Source organism: Eleutherodactylus coqui, chromosome 5 (genome assembly GCF_035609145.1).
Source record: "Eleutherodactylus coqui strain aEleCoq1 chromosome 5, aEleCoq1.hap1, whole genome shotgun sequence".
Classification (NCBI taxonomy): Eukaryota; Metazoa; Chordata; class Amphibia; order Anura; family Eleutherodactylidae; genus Eleutherodactylus; species Eleutherodactylus coqui.
Genome location: NC_089841.1, coordinates 84,982,968 through 85,001,615, shown reverse-complemented (window position 1 = coordinate 85,001,615; position 18,648 = coordinate 84,982,968). Strand labels below are relative to the sequence as shown.

General features: G+C 43.8%; 1 protein-coding gene across 1 annotated transcript in view; it reads right to left on the bottom strand.

Annotated features, from left to right (window-relative positions):
* SHISAL2B (shisa like 2B) overlaps positions 1-6,276 on the bottom strand; it is an 89,782-nt gene extending 83,506 nt beyond the window's left edge. The window contains exon 1 of the mRNA XM_066601873.1: positions 6,040-6,276. Within this exon, the coding sequence (XP_066457970.1) occupies positions 6,040-6,233 (194 nt within the window). The 5' untranslated portion in view covers positions 6,234-6,276. The remainder of the gene's footprint in view (positions 1-6,039) is intronic.
* Positions 6,277-18,648: the final 12,372 nt, after the last annotated feature.

The following is an 18,648-nucleotide window of genomic DNA, read 5'->3' as shown; positions in this document are numbered from 1 at the left end:
TAAATATATTAATAGAGGATAGGTAATGAAGAGGTTAATGTGGTGTTTTACATTACTTTCTGCTTCTCTCTCCTCTCATCTCACAATAGCAGTGGAGATAGAGGCTGTTACAGTGCTCGAATGCCAGGAAAGTTTGCTACAACAAACTTTGCTGGTCAGTGCTGTCATTGGCTATAATTCTAATGACATCATCGGGACCTAAGTCAATCATGTCACGATGACAGCACCTGAACCACAGACTGTTAGTAGCAGCCTATTTTGCTGGTGAAATGCAGGACATAAATTTACATTGTTGATGCACAGAGTGCAAAATTTACTGTCGGCAGTTGCGAAGGGGTTAATATGCCTATATATCTTTAGTGAAGCTGTGCTGCAGTTCCCTGTGCAGCCAGTGGTAACACCTCTATTATAAAGTTGGAGGCAGATAAAAAAGGATTCACCCCTGATCATAGGTGATGTTCACAGCTCACCTCCTCCCCCTCCCTGCGCTGCACCTTCTGCACAGGTCATAGATAGAATACATCCACAAAACTCCTGATAGATTAACAATAAGATGTGTATCTTGAATGAAGCCCTGATGAAGCTCCCTGCACAGCTAATGGCCAGGAGCATCACAGTTCACTCACTTTTACCTGTCCCTTAGTTCTTGCAAATAAACTTTAGCTAAAATTAAGGGACAGATGGAAGGCAATGACTGCAGAATCCGACTGCACAGAGTTTGTTTGTAGTCTGTTACCATAAAGACACATGAGTCTGCATGGGAACAGAAGCACTAAATGGAAAGTTATTTTTAATGAAGACTATTTACAAAGTTTTAATTTTTTAACATTTTTTTAAAAGTGTACAGGGTCTTTTATTTTTAAAGGGGATGTCTGTTCAGAAATAACCCTTCCAATCCACTGTCTGACGTCTTAAGACATTATAGTTTAAGGCTATACAGCTCCGATGTTGGAAGATGTCTGTCGGTTCTCTTACTGTATATTGCCAGCCTTTCTGCTGTTGGAGCCTATCCAACGTGTCACCTCAAGCAGTACTGGTTTTAGCCAACAGATAGCGCTGTTGTATAATGGCAGAAAAAGAGTAAACCCCCTAGGAAAACCATGATACAAATTGCATTGGAAAGGGTTAATGGATAAAACAAGAAACAGTATTTCCCTGTCCTCGACCCAGGTGATCCAGCACTGCAGCCCCATGATTCACCTGTTGACAGTGGAAGACAGGAGAGCGCCACCTGCCAATCAGAGGCTGCAGCATCACTGTTGGGAACTCATAGCATGTGTGCACCCAGGACATAGGTACTGATGTTATGAGAATGGGCGGTGATGCTATAACCACTCATTGGCAGGTGCTTAGATCTTCCTGCTCTATAACATGATGCCTGCATTTTGGACAGGAGCTTTGAGCTAACAGACTCCCTGTAACCCATTTGGCACTATATTTAAAAAGTAAATTTTATCCGGACAATCCCTTTAAGTGATCGTGTGCTGATGATACTCCACAATGGATGGCCATTTGAGTGCTCCTTCCACCAACCAGTTGTCTATGGGTGTATCCCGAACTTTACTTTATATTACGCTACAGTACTCTTATACTATAATGTGTTAATGAAAACATGTCTATTTCTAGATTTCAGATGATTTCCTCATGAATACCCTCATTGTCTTCTAGCCACATAACTCATTGTCTGAGAATGTGCATTCAATATGAAATGAAATTGACAGTATCAATTATGATCACAATGAGAATAAAAGTTTCATACCGACTTGGAAGTTCAGATATTGTTCTCTACATGATTCATCTATGAAATAACCTTGACATCAGTGGTATGTAAGTTATGATGTATTGCATGTCATAAAACTTTCAAGGGGAAATATCTGAAAGCACTATCAAGGTATCTGTACAGGATCCAGTAAGGTAAATGCTCCATTCAGAACTTCTTATAATTCTTCCAATGTCAGTCCAGCAGTTGGATCCATATTTTGACTGCATTAAGCATTATTCAGTTGGCAGAGGCTATCACCTGACAACTAGGGCATTGTGATAAGGATACATTTTAGTGTCCATATTAAGGCTGCAACACCTGGACATCCAGAACTTCAGTTAAACTGAATTCAAGGCACTAAAGAACCCATGGCAATCTAGGTTAGATGTTGCAAATGAAAATGATTCAGAGACACCTCAAGGTTAGGTTGCGACCCATCATCAGTTTGGGTTATTTAATATTTTAGCATAATGTCATAGAATGGTAGAGTTGGAAGGGACCTCCAGGGTCATCTGGTCCAACCCCTTGCTCAATGCAGGATCACTAAATCATCCCAGACAGATATTTGTCCAGCCTTTGTTTGAACACTTCCTTTCAAGGAGAACTCACCACCTCCCGTGGCAACCTGTTCCACTCATTGATCACCCTCACTGTTTTTCTATCAAATCTGTGTCTCCTCCCTTTCAGTTTCATCCCATTGCTTCTAGTCTTTCCTTGTGCAAATGAGAATAGGACTGATCCCTCTGCAATGTGACAGCCCTTCAGATATTTGTAAACAGCTATTAAGTCTAATCTCAGCCTTCTATTTTGCAAGCTAAATATTCCCTGCTCATGGCCCAATATTGCACTCGCTCATGTGAATTTAGCCTAAGGAAGAGTAGAGGGGTATAATTACCTCACATAATCTAGACTCTGTGCTTCTCATAATACATCCCAGAATTGTTTACCTTTTTTGCTGCTGCATCACACTGTTGACTCATGTTCAGTCTGTGGTTTATTTGTATACCCAAGTCTTTTTCACATGTGCTGCTGATCTGCTCAATTCCTCCCATTCCATTTGTGCTATTTTCATTTCTCTTGTCTAGATGTTTTTCCTTGTTAAATACCATTCTGTTAGTAATGTATTGGGTGCATCTTGCACTGGGGGGAAATCCTATTAAAACTGGTGTTTAAAATGCTGGTCTTAATTTCCCCCTACATTCTCTGTGAAAGAACCATTAAAGGGGTTGTCCCGCGGCAGCAAGTGGGTCTATACACTTCTGTATGGCCATATTAATGCACTTTGTAATGTACATTGTGCATTAATTATGAGCCATACAGAAGTTATAAGAAGTTTTTCACTTACCTGCTCCGTTGCTAGCGTCCTCGTCTCCATGGTTGACGTCTAATTTTCGCCGTCTAATGGCCAAATTAGACGCGCTTGCGCAGTCCGGGTCTTCTTCTTTCCTCAATGAAGCCGCTCGTGCTGGATGCCGGCTCCTTGTAGCTCCGCCCCGTCACGTCCCGATTCCAGCCAATCAGGAGGCTGGAATCGGCAATGGACCACACAGAAGCCCTGCGGTCCACCGAGGGAGAAGATGCCGGCGGCCATCTTCACCGGGTAAGTAAGAAGTCACCGGAGCGCGGGGATTCAGGTAAGCGCTGTCCGGTGTTCTTTTTTAACCCCTGCATCGGGGTTGTCTCGCGCCGAACGGGGGGGGGGGGGGTGTTGAAAAAAATAAAAAACCCGTTTCGACGCGGGACAACCCCTTTTAAGCCTGAGCTTCCTCTGTGTACCAGAAATGTAACCATCAAGTGTGTGCAAGTAAAGAAACCAGTTGCTGCTAAACATCTGTGTCCTGGACTTCGTGAGTATCAAACGACCTTACAACACCTACACACACAGGCATAGTATAAGCCCCAGTACAGTAGTATTTTCTTTGAGACAGTAATGGAGTAAGAGGTTTCCCAGGAGTGTATTAAGATCAAGGCTAATTGTATTATTGCATTAATGTGCTGCACCTTATCAGCTCTTATGGCTGAGTTTTTTGTAACAACGTAATACATTTTTCAGTAAAATGTGTGCATATGTGTGTGAATTGTGGTTGCCAAATGGATATTCTGTCACTGTTTAACACAGTTTTGTCCTGATCTTGATGTTTGTAAAACTCTCATGGAAAATGGACAAGAGAAATCATCCAATTTTTATTTATTAAATTGGAAAGCTTTCTTTTTTTTCATGGCAAAATAGTGCATTTCAACTCCATCAAGGGCACAAAATATGTGAGGAAAGTAATGCGCCAAATGTAGTGTGTCATTTTGATAATTTATCTGCAAATAACAAATTTATATTACATAAATAAACATTAGTCTTTTGCTATTTATGGCACCACTGATAAATGTGAGACAATCGCTCACATTTATCATTGTGTATTTTAGTGTCTCATCTGCTGGGAAACGGAGCCTAGATTTATACAGTTTTATAAAATGCAATGTTTTCAAAAGTCATTAATGGGATATTCCCAGAATCTTCTTTTATTCCCTATCAACAGGATATCACCATTGAGACCCCCACTGATCCTGAGAACAGAAGTCCTGTGTTCCCCTCTGCTTCCCTGTTTGTATCTGCCTAGTGTTGTTTCATAGTTCAATAGGCTTTGTTTGGCTTTCTTATCTCTGGGTCCTAGTGCCGTCCCATTGTTTCTCAGGGTCAGTGTTTTAGATAGGGTTTGCAATTGGGGACATCTGAGTGTTTGACACTGAATTTACATATTTTTGAAGCAGTACAGGGCCACCAGCAAAACAATGGACCAGGCAATGAATGGGATGTCATTAGTGATGGGTTTGGAAATGAACAGTAGATGAACGGGATGTCATAGCACATCGCAAAAAATACAGAGATCAAAGGGATGTGACCAAGTCTCAGGATCTACAAAGTGTTAGGTAGGACTTTATATTACAGACTTAGAAACCATGCCCCTACTAATTTATAGTGATCCTCCAGCCCTGGACAAACAAAGATGGCCACACCACGTCTCTGACTAGCTGATTAACAATGTACTTTAGTATGTATCAGTATTCTAAAGGCTGATTTAGACACAAGGAAAATTGCTCCAAATTCACTCAAAAGAATCATTTGAGCGATTTTCATTGTGTTTAAATGCACTGACATCGTGGATTTTTTGTGCACGAGTCATTGATCGCTCACTCCAAGTTTTCTTGAATTGATCGATCAGCTGTTATCAGCGGAGCAGGCTGTTATCACAGCTGGCTGTGCTAATAAGATTCTCTTTGCCTGTGTCCTGCTATGAATTCACAGAGGGGACACTAGCAGTTAGCACAGAGAAGACTCCAGCTGTTTGCTTATGCAAAACAGCTGTATTGTTCGGCAAGGGATAGCGGCAATGTCCCACTGTGCCTGCATAGCTCTATAGTAGCTACTTAGAGTATGCAAAGATGATCACTCAAAACTGTCACTCAAACTGTCGTTGGGCGACTTTTAGGACACTACATGCTGATTTAATTGCCCAAATCTGCCCACGTGAGGGCACTAGCCAATCAGAGCAACATGAAGTGTCTTAGAATACTGATGCATACTAATGTACATTGTTCATCACAGAGAAGCAAATGTCTTTGTGCTGGGCAGGAGGAATGCTTTAATAGGCTCAGATTGTCTGAAATCAGAGAACCGTTTCACAGCAGCTATAAGAACTATTCGCATTATACTAGTCTTTAAAGTAATGGTTACCACAAGCAAGGAAAGTTCTAGAATATTTTTTAAATCTACCTCTACTAGCATGTAAAAATTGAAAATGATTACTAGTTACTTCCTGGAAGATCATTGAATTATATAAAACTCAATAAAAATGATTTCATTAAAAAAATTGGGAATATTTAAAACTATAATTATACACCTTATTCAAACTTTCAAATATTTACTAATACGCAACATTATTTTTCAGGTATTGCCTCCAACCAAGAAGAAAATCATTAAAACGGACTCAAATTTCACACCACAGCAACTAAAATCAAATAAAAGTGATAAAAGGTCAAACAATGAAAATAGAAAATCCCCGTGAACTTTCGTGTATCAGTGATTCCCCATCATCATTCTAAATTCTTATTTAAAAACCATTCATTTGACATAAAAGTAAGTTTGTAATTTGTTTAGATCATTTTAGTTTTGGATATAATAAACCCACTCACATGTCGATCTCAAATGCAATGAAAACAGAAACAAAAAGGCAAAAAAATGCAAAAAACAAAATCGAAACTTTTAAGAAACATTCAAGTCTTACCTAAGAGACAACATGTAGTCATGTTTATAGGGAAAGTAGTTGCCTGGCTCATTGCAGCAATACTTTAAGTCAACGAATCCACAGCAATAGATCAGATCTATGGTGTCATCCTTCCTTGGACAACCAAAACTATTCACAAGGGTGTTGTTGGACGTGTAGTAGCTGGTGCACGTCTCCGGCAGGTGTCTTGTCATCCTGAGAGGGGAATTGTTATGTTCTCTCCAAGACCCTCAGCAAGGCTGGCTGCTCATGTCACCCTGTTCCTTTTCCTGCTCTGAATCCACTCTATAAGACGTTCTGCTATTATGCCATTAAATCACATTTACGGTAAATGAAAAGGACCCCGAAAGAAGATTGAAAATAGCTTGTTGGTGCCATCTGCTGTCAGGTTTGTCTTTCTGTGCATGGAATAGATGGAAAAATATTTCTCGGTGGTGGTGATACTATATAGTCAAGAAGTGAAAACCTTCTACTCTTCTCTACTCAAAAATATGATTAGAAGGTACGTCTCTATATCTTCTTCATAAAATGCCTAAGGCCAGTTTCACACCAGCGTATTGTCACACGTGTTGCAGATGGCGTTGTAACGGTATGCCATGAGTGTTTCATCGGCACTTGCCTCTGTATAAGTTTTATTTTCTACTGCCTAAATACAGATCAGTATTTGCCCAATAGAAAATAATACTAATGGATGCAAATACAAACCAAAATGGCACATGCTGTGTTTTTAAAAAAGGGCTGTAAAAAATACAGCTATGTGAATAGATACACAAATTTACATTAGCTCCGTATGATGGTCACTATGAAGAAGGGTGCTGCCTGCGGGAGGGACTCTCATTTACGAGTTTTGTTCATGTCAGTGGTTATGTGAAATGGACATTGTATCTTTAATATTTTTTGTAACATGTTCTCTTAGCAAAGTGCCGAACCGGTGGCTAAACAGCAGGAGTTTATATAACAGATGTGTTCCGTGTAATCACAGAAAAGTGACGCGATTTGAAGCGGTGTGCTGGGGGTCAGGTTTAGTCTCCATGTGATTGAAGTGCTGAGCACCAATGCTGGTTCTTGCACCGATGGCAAAAAACACCTCAGCATAGCCACTTTGAGAGAGAGGAAGGTTCACCTCGAGTTGCTCAGGGTTTTAGCAGATTCCTTATTCTGCTAGTACAAGAACAATGCTGCCTTGCCCATCTGCCACACTACATTTCTGTGCAACCTGGTGAAGGTTAAGCAGAAATACATTGCCACTTGTTCAAGTTCATTAAACTTTTATGCTCCGTGATTTGGTCTATCCGACAAGAGGTACCACTCTACCGTCTGAATCCCGGTAACCCCTGTGATGGGGTCTATGCATACAGGTTCCATGTTATAGTGACATATCAAGTAGAGAATGCCCAAGAGTTCCAATCCTCCCTTGGAGTCAAGCAATTCCCAACCCTACCTGAGTCTTCCTCTACCGGGAATAGCACGTTACACTGAGGCATCACACTAGGGAGCAGAGACCAAGTCTTACCATGAGCCCCCAAATTTTCACTGTAGTGTAGCTCAATGGGAGAGGGACATAAACTATAACTGCTAACCTGAATATCACCTCCAGTAGAAGCAGAAACCAAACAGTGGCAACAGCACTCAAAATACATTTACTATCAGAAATAAACATACCTATAATAAACACACTAACCACATTAAATAATCTTTTGTGAACATCACCTCCCACTCTGTTATGCTACACTTCCAGGTTGAGAGTGTTGGGTACTGGGGGCTGCTAATAGAGGTGAGTATGCCCAATTTTTTTATTTTACAACATGCTATGGTCAATCATTTTTTTTTCTTGAACTCCCAGAGAACCCTTTAAACTTCCTTATGCCGAAAACAAAATATAATAGGGAATATTATAATACATAATGGGCGATATTGGGGTTTTTTTTGCCTTCCTCTGGATCAACATTGGGTGATAGGCTGAACTGGATGGATAGAGGTATAATGGCACCAGCTGTTGTTTACTGACACATTGTCAGAAGTTCTTATCAAATGAGTTACACTCGGACAAACTAAACTGTTTACTTTTTTCAAGGCATTTGTACAATAAACATGGCACAAGGGCTTCATAAGAGTCCTGTATAAATACCATGTTTCATTGTATTTACCCCACAAACTGGAGCAAATACATTGATAAATCTGCCCCAATATGTTCCACACTGTCACGACAGACAAGTATAAAACTGACAATAAAAAATATAAACAACTGTAAAAACAACATACAAGGTTGATCCGCAAGATATGCAATAAACACCCAAAGGATGCAGAGATCTGAGCGCTAATCATCGATCCAATCCCATAATAATTGTGTAGATCACAGCTAGAGTGTATATGATAATGACAAAGACTAATCCAGATAATGCTGCCTATAACTACACGATGCAACAAACTACTGAGAATTGGGGATGTTTGGATAAATATTTAATTGCAGAAACAATTATGGGGGGATATTTACTAAACCTGGCATTTTCGACACAGAGCTTAGTAGGATTTTCCCGTGCGCACAGTATGCTGAAATCATGAAGAGGCATGTATTCACCACTTCATGTATTCAGCGAGAGATGTATGCTTGGACCCAACCAGACGTACATTACCGACATAATTAATGCCAGTTTGTGGTGTCAATTATACATAAATTTGTTGGTTCGGGGCAAGATCTATCTTCCTGGAGTTTGTTGCGAACATGCGCACTGTGACGTGGAGTTTGAATGCCTTGGCAAAAAAAAATCCGGTTCCTGCGCAACTACACTCCATACTAGCGAGTTGCACATACGCCCATGTGTTTTTGCCCTTACACATTCACCCGGTAAAGCTTCCAATGTATGCAGTATGTTAAATGGAGGCTGTGATGGATGCCTAAAGGACTTTTCACACTCAGGCCGAGGTCAGATGAGCGTGTTTTTTGCGTGCTTATGTGCTTAAAAAAATGCACTGCTTGCATGAGCGGAAAATGCGTGAATGAGCAAAGTTTCATATGCGCATAAAAGTTTGACCGTTCACTGGAGTAGCTGTGCTTGGAGAAGCGCAACTGCTCCGCGAAGGTCCCCTCATCACTGAACACTGTGACAGCAATGTCACAGTGTTCTGTGATGATGGGACTCCTCGCTGGGATGAAATAATTCCCTGCCACAGCTGTGGCAGAGGACCGCGATTGCTTTCAATGGGGCCGGTGCTGCTGCTGCCCCATTGAAGGCAGTGGGATGAAGGCAACCCCTGCAGTGATGATTTTCAGGGGGGGGGGAGGAGGCAGGGTTCAGTCTTTTTCTGCATTTCTGGTGGCTGGGGATTGAAAAATCCCCGCCTCCTTAAAGTGCTGCCTCTGATTGGTCACAGCACTCAGCCAATCAGAGGCAGCGTTTTCAGGAAGCAGGAATTTTTCAATCCCCGGACACCAGAAATACAGAACAAGACTGCCGGGGACCACAGAGAAAAGCCAGACAGCACTTCTAGGTGAGTTATGTTCTCTGCAGCTAGGGACGATTTTCGGGGTAGGGTTTATATTTCAAGCCCCCCCCCCCGCCTCCCCCGAAAATCATCGCTGCGGGGGTTGCCTTCATCCCATTGCTCTCAATGGGGTGGCAGCAGCGCCGGCCCCATTGAAAGCAATGGGATAGCATTGTACTAAAACACACGCTCAAAACACACGCTTACTGTACGAGGCCTCATATGGTAAATGGATCAATAGACCCCTATTCACCTGATAGTAACATAGTAACATAGTATGTAAGGCCGAATGAAGACATTGTCCATCTAGTCCAGCCTGTCTATCCTACTGTGTTGATCCAGAGGAAGGCAAAAAACCCCAAGGCCAGAAGTCAATTAGCCCTTTTGGGGAAAAAATTCCTTCCCGACTCCCTAATGGCAATCAGACTGTTCCCTGGATCAACCCGTAATAGTTCCTACCTGCCTATATACCAGGATTGACACTTAACCTAAAATTTATATCCTGTAATATCCTTCTCCAGAAAGACATCAAGTCCCCTTTTAAACTCCTCTATGGATTTTGCCATCACCACTTCCTCCGGTAGAGAGTTCCACAGTCTAACTGCTCTTACAGTAAAGAACCCCTTTCTGTGTTGGTGATGAAACCTACTTTCCTCTAATCGTAGCGGATGTCCTCTTGTTACCGTCGTGGTCCTGGGTGTAAACAGATCGCGGGAGAGATCCATGTGTTGTCCCCTCATGTACTTATACATGGTTATTTGGTCGCCTCTTAACCTTCTTTTTTCTAGAGTAAATAGTCCCAATTTGGACAGCCTCTCTGGGTATTCCAGTCCCGTCATTCCATGTATTAGTTTAGTCGCTCTTCTTTGAACCCCCTCAAGCACTGTGACATCTTTCCTGAGCACCGGTGTCCAGAATTGTACGCAGTATTCCATGTGAGGTCTGACAAGTGCCTTATATAATGCAAGGATAATGTTCTCGTCCTTCACCCCTATACCTCTTTTAATGCACCCCAAGACTTTATTTGCCTTTGCAGCGGCTGACTGGCATTGGTTACTCCAGTTTAGTCTATTATCCACTAATACCCCCAGATCCTTTTCCATATCACTTTTCCCTAGTGGTACCCCATTAAGTGAATATTTGTGACATCCGTTCCTCTTGCCCATGTGCATAGTCTTACATTTTTCAACATTGAACTTCATTTGCCATTTTTCTGCCCAAGCCCCCAGCTTGTCCAGGTCCGTTTGTAGCCGTACGTTGTCCTTCGTTGTATTAATTATATTGTATAGTTTTGTGTCATCTGCAAATATTGATATTTTGCTGTGCAGCCCCTCTATCAGGTCATTGATAAATATGTTGAACAGAGTGGGGCCTAATACTGAACCCTGTGGCACCCCGCTAGCGACTGTGGTCCAATCAGAGTACGAACCATTTATTACCACCCTCTGCTTTCTATCGTTGAGCCAATTTTTTACCCACTTACACACGTTTTCGCCCAGTCCGAGCTGCCTCATTTTGTATATTAGCCTATTATGTGGCACGGTGTCAAAGGCTTTAGAGAAGTCCAGATATACAAGATCAATAGATTCTCCCTGGTCCAGCTTAGAGCTTACTTCATCGTAGAAACTGATCAGATTTGTCTGACATGAGCGACCCTTCATGAATCCATGCTGGTGAGGAGTTATTCCCTTAATCTCCTTGAGGTGCTCATCGATGGCGTCTCTCAGAATCCCCTCGAAAATTTTTCCCGTTACTGAAGTGAGACTTACTGGCCTGTAGTTACCAGGCTCACTTTTGCTCCCTTTTTTGTAAATTGGAACCACGTTGGCAATGCGCCAGTCCAATGGTACTACTCCGGTCTTGATAGTGTCTAGAAATATTAGGTATAGCGGCCTAGCTATCTCGTCACTTAGTTCCTTTAATATCCTTGGGTGTAATCCATCTGGGCCCGGTGATTTATCAATTTTAGTTTTCTTTAGACGCTTCCGCACCTCCTCCTGCGTTAGGTATGAGATATTTTGTGAGGGGTTCGTTTTATTCCCCTGCATCTCGTGTGGCATTTCCTTTTCTTTGGTGAACACACTTGAGAAGAAACTGTTTATTAGATTTGCTTTCCCTTCGTCATCATCAATGATTTCTCCTGCATTGTTTTTTAAAGGGCCAGCGCTCTCCCTGCAAATCCTTTTGCTGTTTATGTAGTTGAAAAATAGCTTCGGGTTGTTTTTGCTCTCTTTGGCGATCTGTCTTTCTGCTTCCTCCTTGGCAGTTTTGATCGTATCTTTGCATATTTTGTTTTTTCCCCTGTATGATTTTAGCGCTTCTTCGCTGCCTTCTTGCTTTAGTAGTTTGAACGCTTTCTTTTTTTCATTTATTGCCCCTCTTACCGTCTTGTCGAACCACATAGGTTTCCTTTTAGCTGAGTTTCTTTTATTTTTAAAGGGAATGAACTGCTCACATGAGGTGATTAGGATCCTTTTGAACTTTTCCCATTTTTCCCCCGTACTGATATTTTTGAGGATGTTGTCCCAATTAATGTTACCGATAGTAGTTCTAAGCTCATCAAATTTTGCTTTACTAAAGTTTAGTTTCTTTGTCACTCCCTGATAAGGCTTCCTATTGATTGACAGCTGGAAGTTGATTATATTGTGGTCGCTGTTCCCCAAGTGCCCCTCAACCTGCACCCCCTTTATACGTTCCGGTTTGTTAGTTAGCACTAGGTCCAGAATGGCTCTCCCTCTTGTTGGCTCCTGCACAAGTTGGTTCAGGTAATTGTCTTTAATTACTCTCAAGAACTTATCACCCCTGTGAGATTTGCATGTTTCGTTCTCCCATGTTATATCTGGGTAATTAAAGTCCCCCATGATAATTACTTCGTTTCGTTTTGACACCTCTTCTATCTGCCTTAGTAGTAAGTCTTCAGTTTCTTCTGTTGCTTTTGGTGGTCGATAGAAGACCCCTATCAGGATTTTGTTATTTTTTCCTCCCTGTATTTCGACCCACAGAGATTCCACCTGTTCGTCTCCTACCCCTATATCCTCCCGTAGCCTCGGCTTCAAGTTCGATTTGATGTACAGACATACCCCTCCCCCTTTCTGGTTCCTTCGGTCTCTTCTGAAGAGATTGTACCCCTGCAAATTCACCGCCCAATCGCACTTATCATCAAGCCATGTTTCAGTAATTCCGACCATATCATAACTTTCATCAGTCATTCTTGCTTCAAGCTCGCCCACTTTACCGATCAGACTTCATGCATTCGTGATCATACAATTTATTTCATTTTTTTTGTTTTTTAAATTTGTTTTGTTGCTATTCGTACTTATGGCTGATCTATCAGTTCTAACTGTACTAACCCCACCCCCTGCTCGTCCCCCATTCCCTTTGCTTGGACCCAGATCGCTAATTACACTGGCTATCCCACTATTTCTCATTTTAATCTCCCCCCCAGTCCCTAGTTTAAACACTCCTCCAGCCTTCTAGCCATCTTTTCACCCAACACAGCTGCACCCTCCCCATTTAGATGCAGCCCGTCCCTACGGTAGAGCCTGTAGCCGACCGCAAAGTCAGCCCAGTTCTCCAGGAACCCAAATCCCTCCTTCTTGCACCAACTCCGGAGCCACTTGTTTACCTCCCTAAGGTCCTGCTGCCTTTCTAGTGTGGCTTTAGGTACAGGTAGTATTTCCGAGAAAACTACCCTGGAGGTCCGCGCCCTAAGCTTGGACCCTAAGTCCCTGAAATCATTTTTGAGGGCCCTCCATTGACCTCTAACTTGTTCATTGGTGCCAACGTGCACCATGACTGCTGGATCTTCACCAGCCCCTCCCAGTAATCTGTCAATCCGATCCGCGATGTGTCGAACTCGAGCGCCAGGAAGACAACACACCGTTCGACGATCCCGGTCTTTATGGCAGATTGCCCTCTCTGTCCCCCTAATAATTGAGTCCCCCACCACTAGAACCTGTCTAGCCTGCCCTGCGCTCCCCGTCCCCGTCTCACTGGAGCAGTCATCCCCCTGGCGTTCAGAGGGCGTGTCGTGCTGCAGCCGTGCTGGCTCTGTAATGGCATCCCCCTCATCTGCCAATCGTGCAAACTTGTTGGGTTGTGCCAGTTCAGGACTAGCCTCCCTGGTTCTCTTCCCTCTATCCCTCCTTCTTTCTGTCACCCAGCTGACTGCCTGCTCCCCCTGCTCTTCCGTACTACCATGACATTGCCAGGCATGGAGCTCATCCTAATGGGGATCTACAATTTACTTGTGGAAGTAGTGAAGATAGACTTGCTCACACTCCGCTCACACGCTGCCGCAACCGCTGACCCGCTGCCGCAACCGCTGCCGCAACCGCTGACCCGCTGCCGCAACCGCTGTCCCGCTGCCGCAACCGCTGACCCGCTGCCGCAACCGCTGACCCGCTGCCGCAACCGCTGACCCGCTGCCGCAACCGCTATCCCGCTGCCGCAACCGCTGACCCGCTGCCGCAACCGCTGACCCGCTGCCGCAACCGCTGTCCCGCTGCCGCAACCGCTGACCCGCTGCCGCAACCGCTGACCTGCTGCCGCAACCGCTGACCCGCTGCCGCAACCCCTCACCCGCTGCCGCAACCCCTCACCCGCTGCCGCAACCCCTCACCCGCTGCTGCAACCCCTCACCCGCTGCCTCTCTCGCGCAACCTCTTACCCACTGACACTTATGCGCAAGCAGTCAAAAAATTTTTATTTCCCCCCCCCCCCCCTCACAAACACTTAGACCCCCAGACACACACACACAGAAGACACAACTAACCAGATACACAGAAGACACACAGCTCACAAACACACACAGAGGTAGATACTCAGCTCCTCCGCTCCTCCTGGTGACGTCACCCGCTGTCCCGGCGGCCGCTCGCTCTGCCCTCCTGTCTCAGCTGCTCCGCTGAACTCCTGGTGGCCTCTTGGCGCCGGCTGCTGCGCTCCGGTCACACTGGTCACTCCTGCCCCCGCACCTGCTTCGGCTGCCGCTGCCGCTGCCCCCGCACCTGCTTCGGCTGCCGCTGCCCCCGCACCTGCTTCGCCTGCTGAGCTGCTCCGCTGTCCCCTTCAGCTCCCCGCTCACTCGTGCCTCCGTCTCGTGCCGCTACTCCTGACGTCTGACGTCTGATGATGCCCAATTTGGCTTTCTTTAGTTGTCTTTTTTTACTGCAATAACTGTGCTATTCCATGCAGAGGCATCCAGTAAAAAGAAAAAAATACGCCTTGTGGTATGCTTTTTTTTTACAATGACAGCCTATAGCTGCAACTAAGTTAAACATATATCTCCAAGGTTTCCATCAGGCAAAGATGAATATGTGATCTGTTTAATGGATACATTGTGAGCTTTTTCATGATGCATCCATTAAACAGATACCATTTCAGTCTATGGCTGATGGATGCCACTATTAGGCCGCTTTCAAGTGGCCGAGAAAATCATGCGAGATTTGTGCGTTGCGAGATGCACAGATCTTGCACGAATATGAACCCCATTCTTTTGAATGGGGTCATATACATAAGCGATTTTTTTCCAGCATCGCATGTCCTATCTTTTGGTGTTCCCTCAGAACGCTTAACCCATTGTTTTCAGTGGGGCAGGCAAAAGCATCGCACAGCCTACGAGGTGCACGCGAGTGTGATGGGATGTTTCCCATTAAAAGCAATGGGAAGCACATGCCGAATGTATTTCCCTTAAGTGATGTGGGGAAATCGCACTTTCCCAAGCACGATATCGAGCCGAGTTTACTGGCCCGATATCACACTCGCATCACAGCCACATTGTGAAACACGCCCATGTGAAGAAGCCCTAACAGTCATAAACGCTATTGGAAAGTTTATGACATATCTGTTAAATGGATACCTGTAATCAACGCCATACAGTGACTTCCATCATCCATAAAACTAATGTGGTATTTGTTTAGCATATTCATTTTTTTGGAATCGCATAGTCTACTTTAACTGTGCCACTCCACAGCAAAGGCAGGATTGAGGCGCTTACCCCTAGGTCTACAGACACGAATATGGCCATCATAAGTGTCCAAACTACACCTGGATTCGTCACTGAAGACAACCTAATGGTCAACAAGCTCCACACAAGCGGAAGAAGAGGTCACTACACACAAGGAGCTTCGGAGAGCCTTTTATATGCCAAGGGTGGAACCACTTTTAGGAACACAGGTGGTAAGACCGTTCATCTAATCACATCACAACTCTAATCATTTGCATACCTGTCTGAGATGTAACTGCATGCCAGGTTTTGCAGCGAAACGAAAACTTCTTCTAGGGGCTGGATTGTTTTTGAGTGTACATTTGATCTTTACAAAGGGTGTACATCTATATTCTGTGGCTCTTTGTTAGGTTTTACACTTAGACTAAGGTCTAATGTCCATGGGCGGATTTTTGCTGTGGAACGCCCTCTCCGGATTCTGCAGCAATACGCCTCCATAGAACGCTATGGTAAAACAATCCTTCATATCCACAAGCAGAAACCAACTGGGGTTTCTGTTCGCGGATAAATAACCGCAGCATGTTCCATTTTGCTGCAGTTCAAGCATGGACAGCTTCTATTGAAGTCAATGGAAGCTGTCCGATCCGTGGGAAAGCAGGAGTTTGAAAAAAGAAACCGTCTACTGCGCTTCTGTGTACATCTGCAGTGCAGAAAAAATAAGACCCGGACAGGTACGCAGGGTCACTGGCTGCGAGTAGGGTCAGCTTCAGCTGCTGGCTCCAGCATGGGGAATCCGAGCCGCCGGTGGACATGAGGCCTAAGTGTTACATGTGAGGAATTTTGCTGTGGAATTGTCACAGATTTCACCCTTTATATTGCAAAGTGTAAATTCTGCTACAAAAAAATCTTCAGCAAATACTGCACACCACAAACAGCACAGACTGTGAACGATTAAAAAGACATTCTCGAGCACGGCTCGCATCAGACAAGAATAGAACATGCTGTGATTTTTTTTACTTGGCACTATTCACCCAAGTATAAATCAGCCTATGATCATGCACCCATTCAAATAAATGTCTATTTCCGTCTGATTTTTGGATCAATTTTTCAGTCCGAAAATTGGACGGAAGAAAAGCCTGTGTGCAAACGGGGTTGTCGAGATAACACATTTAATTTAGTGCAGCGCTTAATCTGTGGGAACCTGGGAATGAAAGATCAGACATGATATTGATTAACTTAAATCAGACTTCCGTGAACTTTTGTAGCAATTATGGAAAGTCTGCTTTAATTATTTGTAATTAGATCTAGAGATACTAAACAAGTGGTTGGGAAGTAAGGAGTACAGTATTACTCTGCCATCTTGTGGACAGAAAACATCAGTACCGTACCGCGCAAGGAACTACTGTATGACTGTTGGAAAGTCACGTGAAATAATCTCTCTTAAAATAATTCACTTATTTCCACACAACTATGTTATTCTACTAGCAGATCTAGTCACGTCATGAATAAGTTAATTACCTGATTAACCCATTCATGACGTGACAGCCTGCGCAGGGTTATGCTTTCCTGTGTATTTTCGCGTTTTTGTCGTGTAATTTCTTTGCATGTACTGTCTCTTTAAGGTGCTTTCACACAGGACGGAATTATTCTGCAGAACTTAGTTAACTCAACTTAACTCAACTAAACTCAGTTAACGCATTTCCGAGTGGAAAATCTGCTTTTCAAATCCGTGATTGGTGTTTTTTTGTTGCAGATTTTGCAGTAGATTGTCTACATATTTTCCGTCCAAAAAATCTGCACCAAATCTGCGCCTTCTTTTGCAGACTTGTGGATTTTTCTGCAGATTTAGGTCTCTCTAACAAAGTCTACTGGCCAAAATCCGCAGCATATACAGTGTATTAATTGACATGATATGGATTTAAAATCTGCACCGCGTATCTATTTCCACATGGGTTTTGTGCTGACTTTTTCCACAGAATATGGATGAGATTTTGAAAATCTCATTCACTTTGCTGTTACTGTAAATTCCGTTGATTTTCCATGTGGAGGGTCCAAGTGAAAAATCCACCCTCTGTGCACATAGCCTTAAAGCAGCTGGGCATTTTTTGTAATGGTTTGTAGCAGCAGAATGGCATGGGTAAACTAGCACGCGCTATCAAGCATGGCGGTATACAAATGGGCCTGATCAGAGACGTAGCTTGAAGCTCCTGGTCCCCAATGCAAACTCTGTAACAGGGCCCCAACTATAATGCTTTATTCATATTACTGGGCTCCCTATATGGAGAAGAGAGGCCTTATGGACCCCCTAAGGCTCCTGGGCCCGGGTGCAACCGCATCCCCTATAGTTCTTACGCCTCTGGGCCTGATGATGGCTTTTGAGTCCCCTGCCGGGTTCTGTTAAGCTGGCTTCAGCAATAATGTGTCAACTAGAGATGAGCGAGCACCAAAATGCTCGGGTGCTCGTTACTCGAGTCGAACTTTTAGTGATGCTCGAGAGTTCGTTTCGAGTAACGAACCCCATTGAAGTCAATGGGCGACTCGAGCATTTTTGTATATGACTGCTGCTCCGCTAAGGTTTTCATTTGTGAAAATCTTAGCAAATCACCAAAGTCATGTAAAAAACACAGAAATGGATAGGGCAGGCGAGGAGCAACATGCAGGGCTGCATTTCGGGCTCCGATGTCTCACTATTAAGCCACAATAGTGGCAAGAGTGAGACCCCCCCGCACTGTCAGCATAATGATCGTTCTCCTCTGCCACAGCTGTAACAGCTGTGGCAGAGAAGAACGATGTTAGCCCATTGAATTCAATGGAGCCGGCAATACAGCCGGCTCCATTGAAAGCAATGGGCTGCTGGCGAGCGCGGGATGAATTTTCGGGAAGGGCTTAAAAACATAAGCCCTTACCTTAAAAAGAAAGATTTTAGTGTAAAAAAGAATAAAAATGCAGGCATTCTCTTCAATGGAGCCGCTGCTGCTGCCGGCGACTCCATTGAAGACAATGGTCCGCTGGCACATCTGAATTCTTTTTCAGGGAAGGACTTTACATATAAGCCATTCCCTGGAAATGAATTAAAAGTGATTTAAAAAACAAAAAAAATAGACACTCACCTCCCTTCAGCTGCCGGGGCACAGCCGAGTCTTCTCCTGCTGTCCCCTGCACTGTGGTGCTGAACTGCTGTC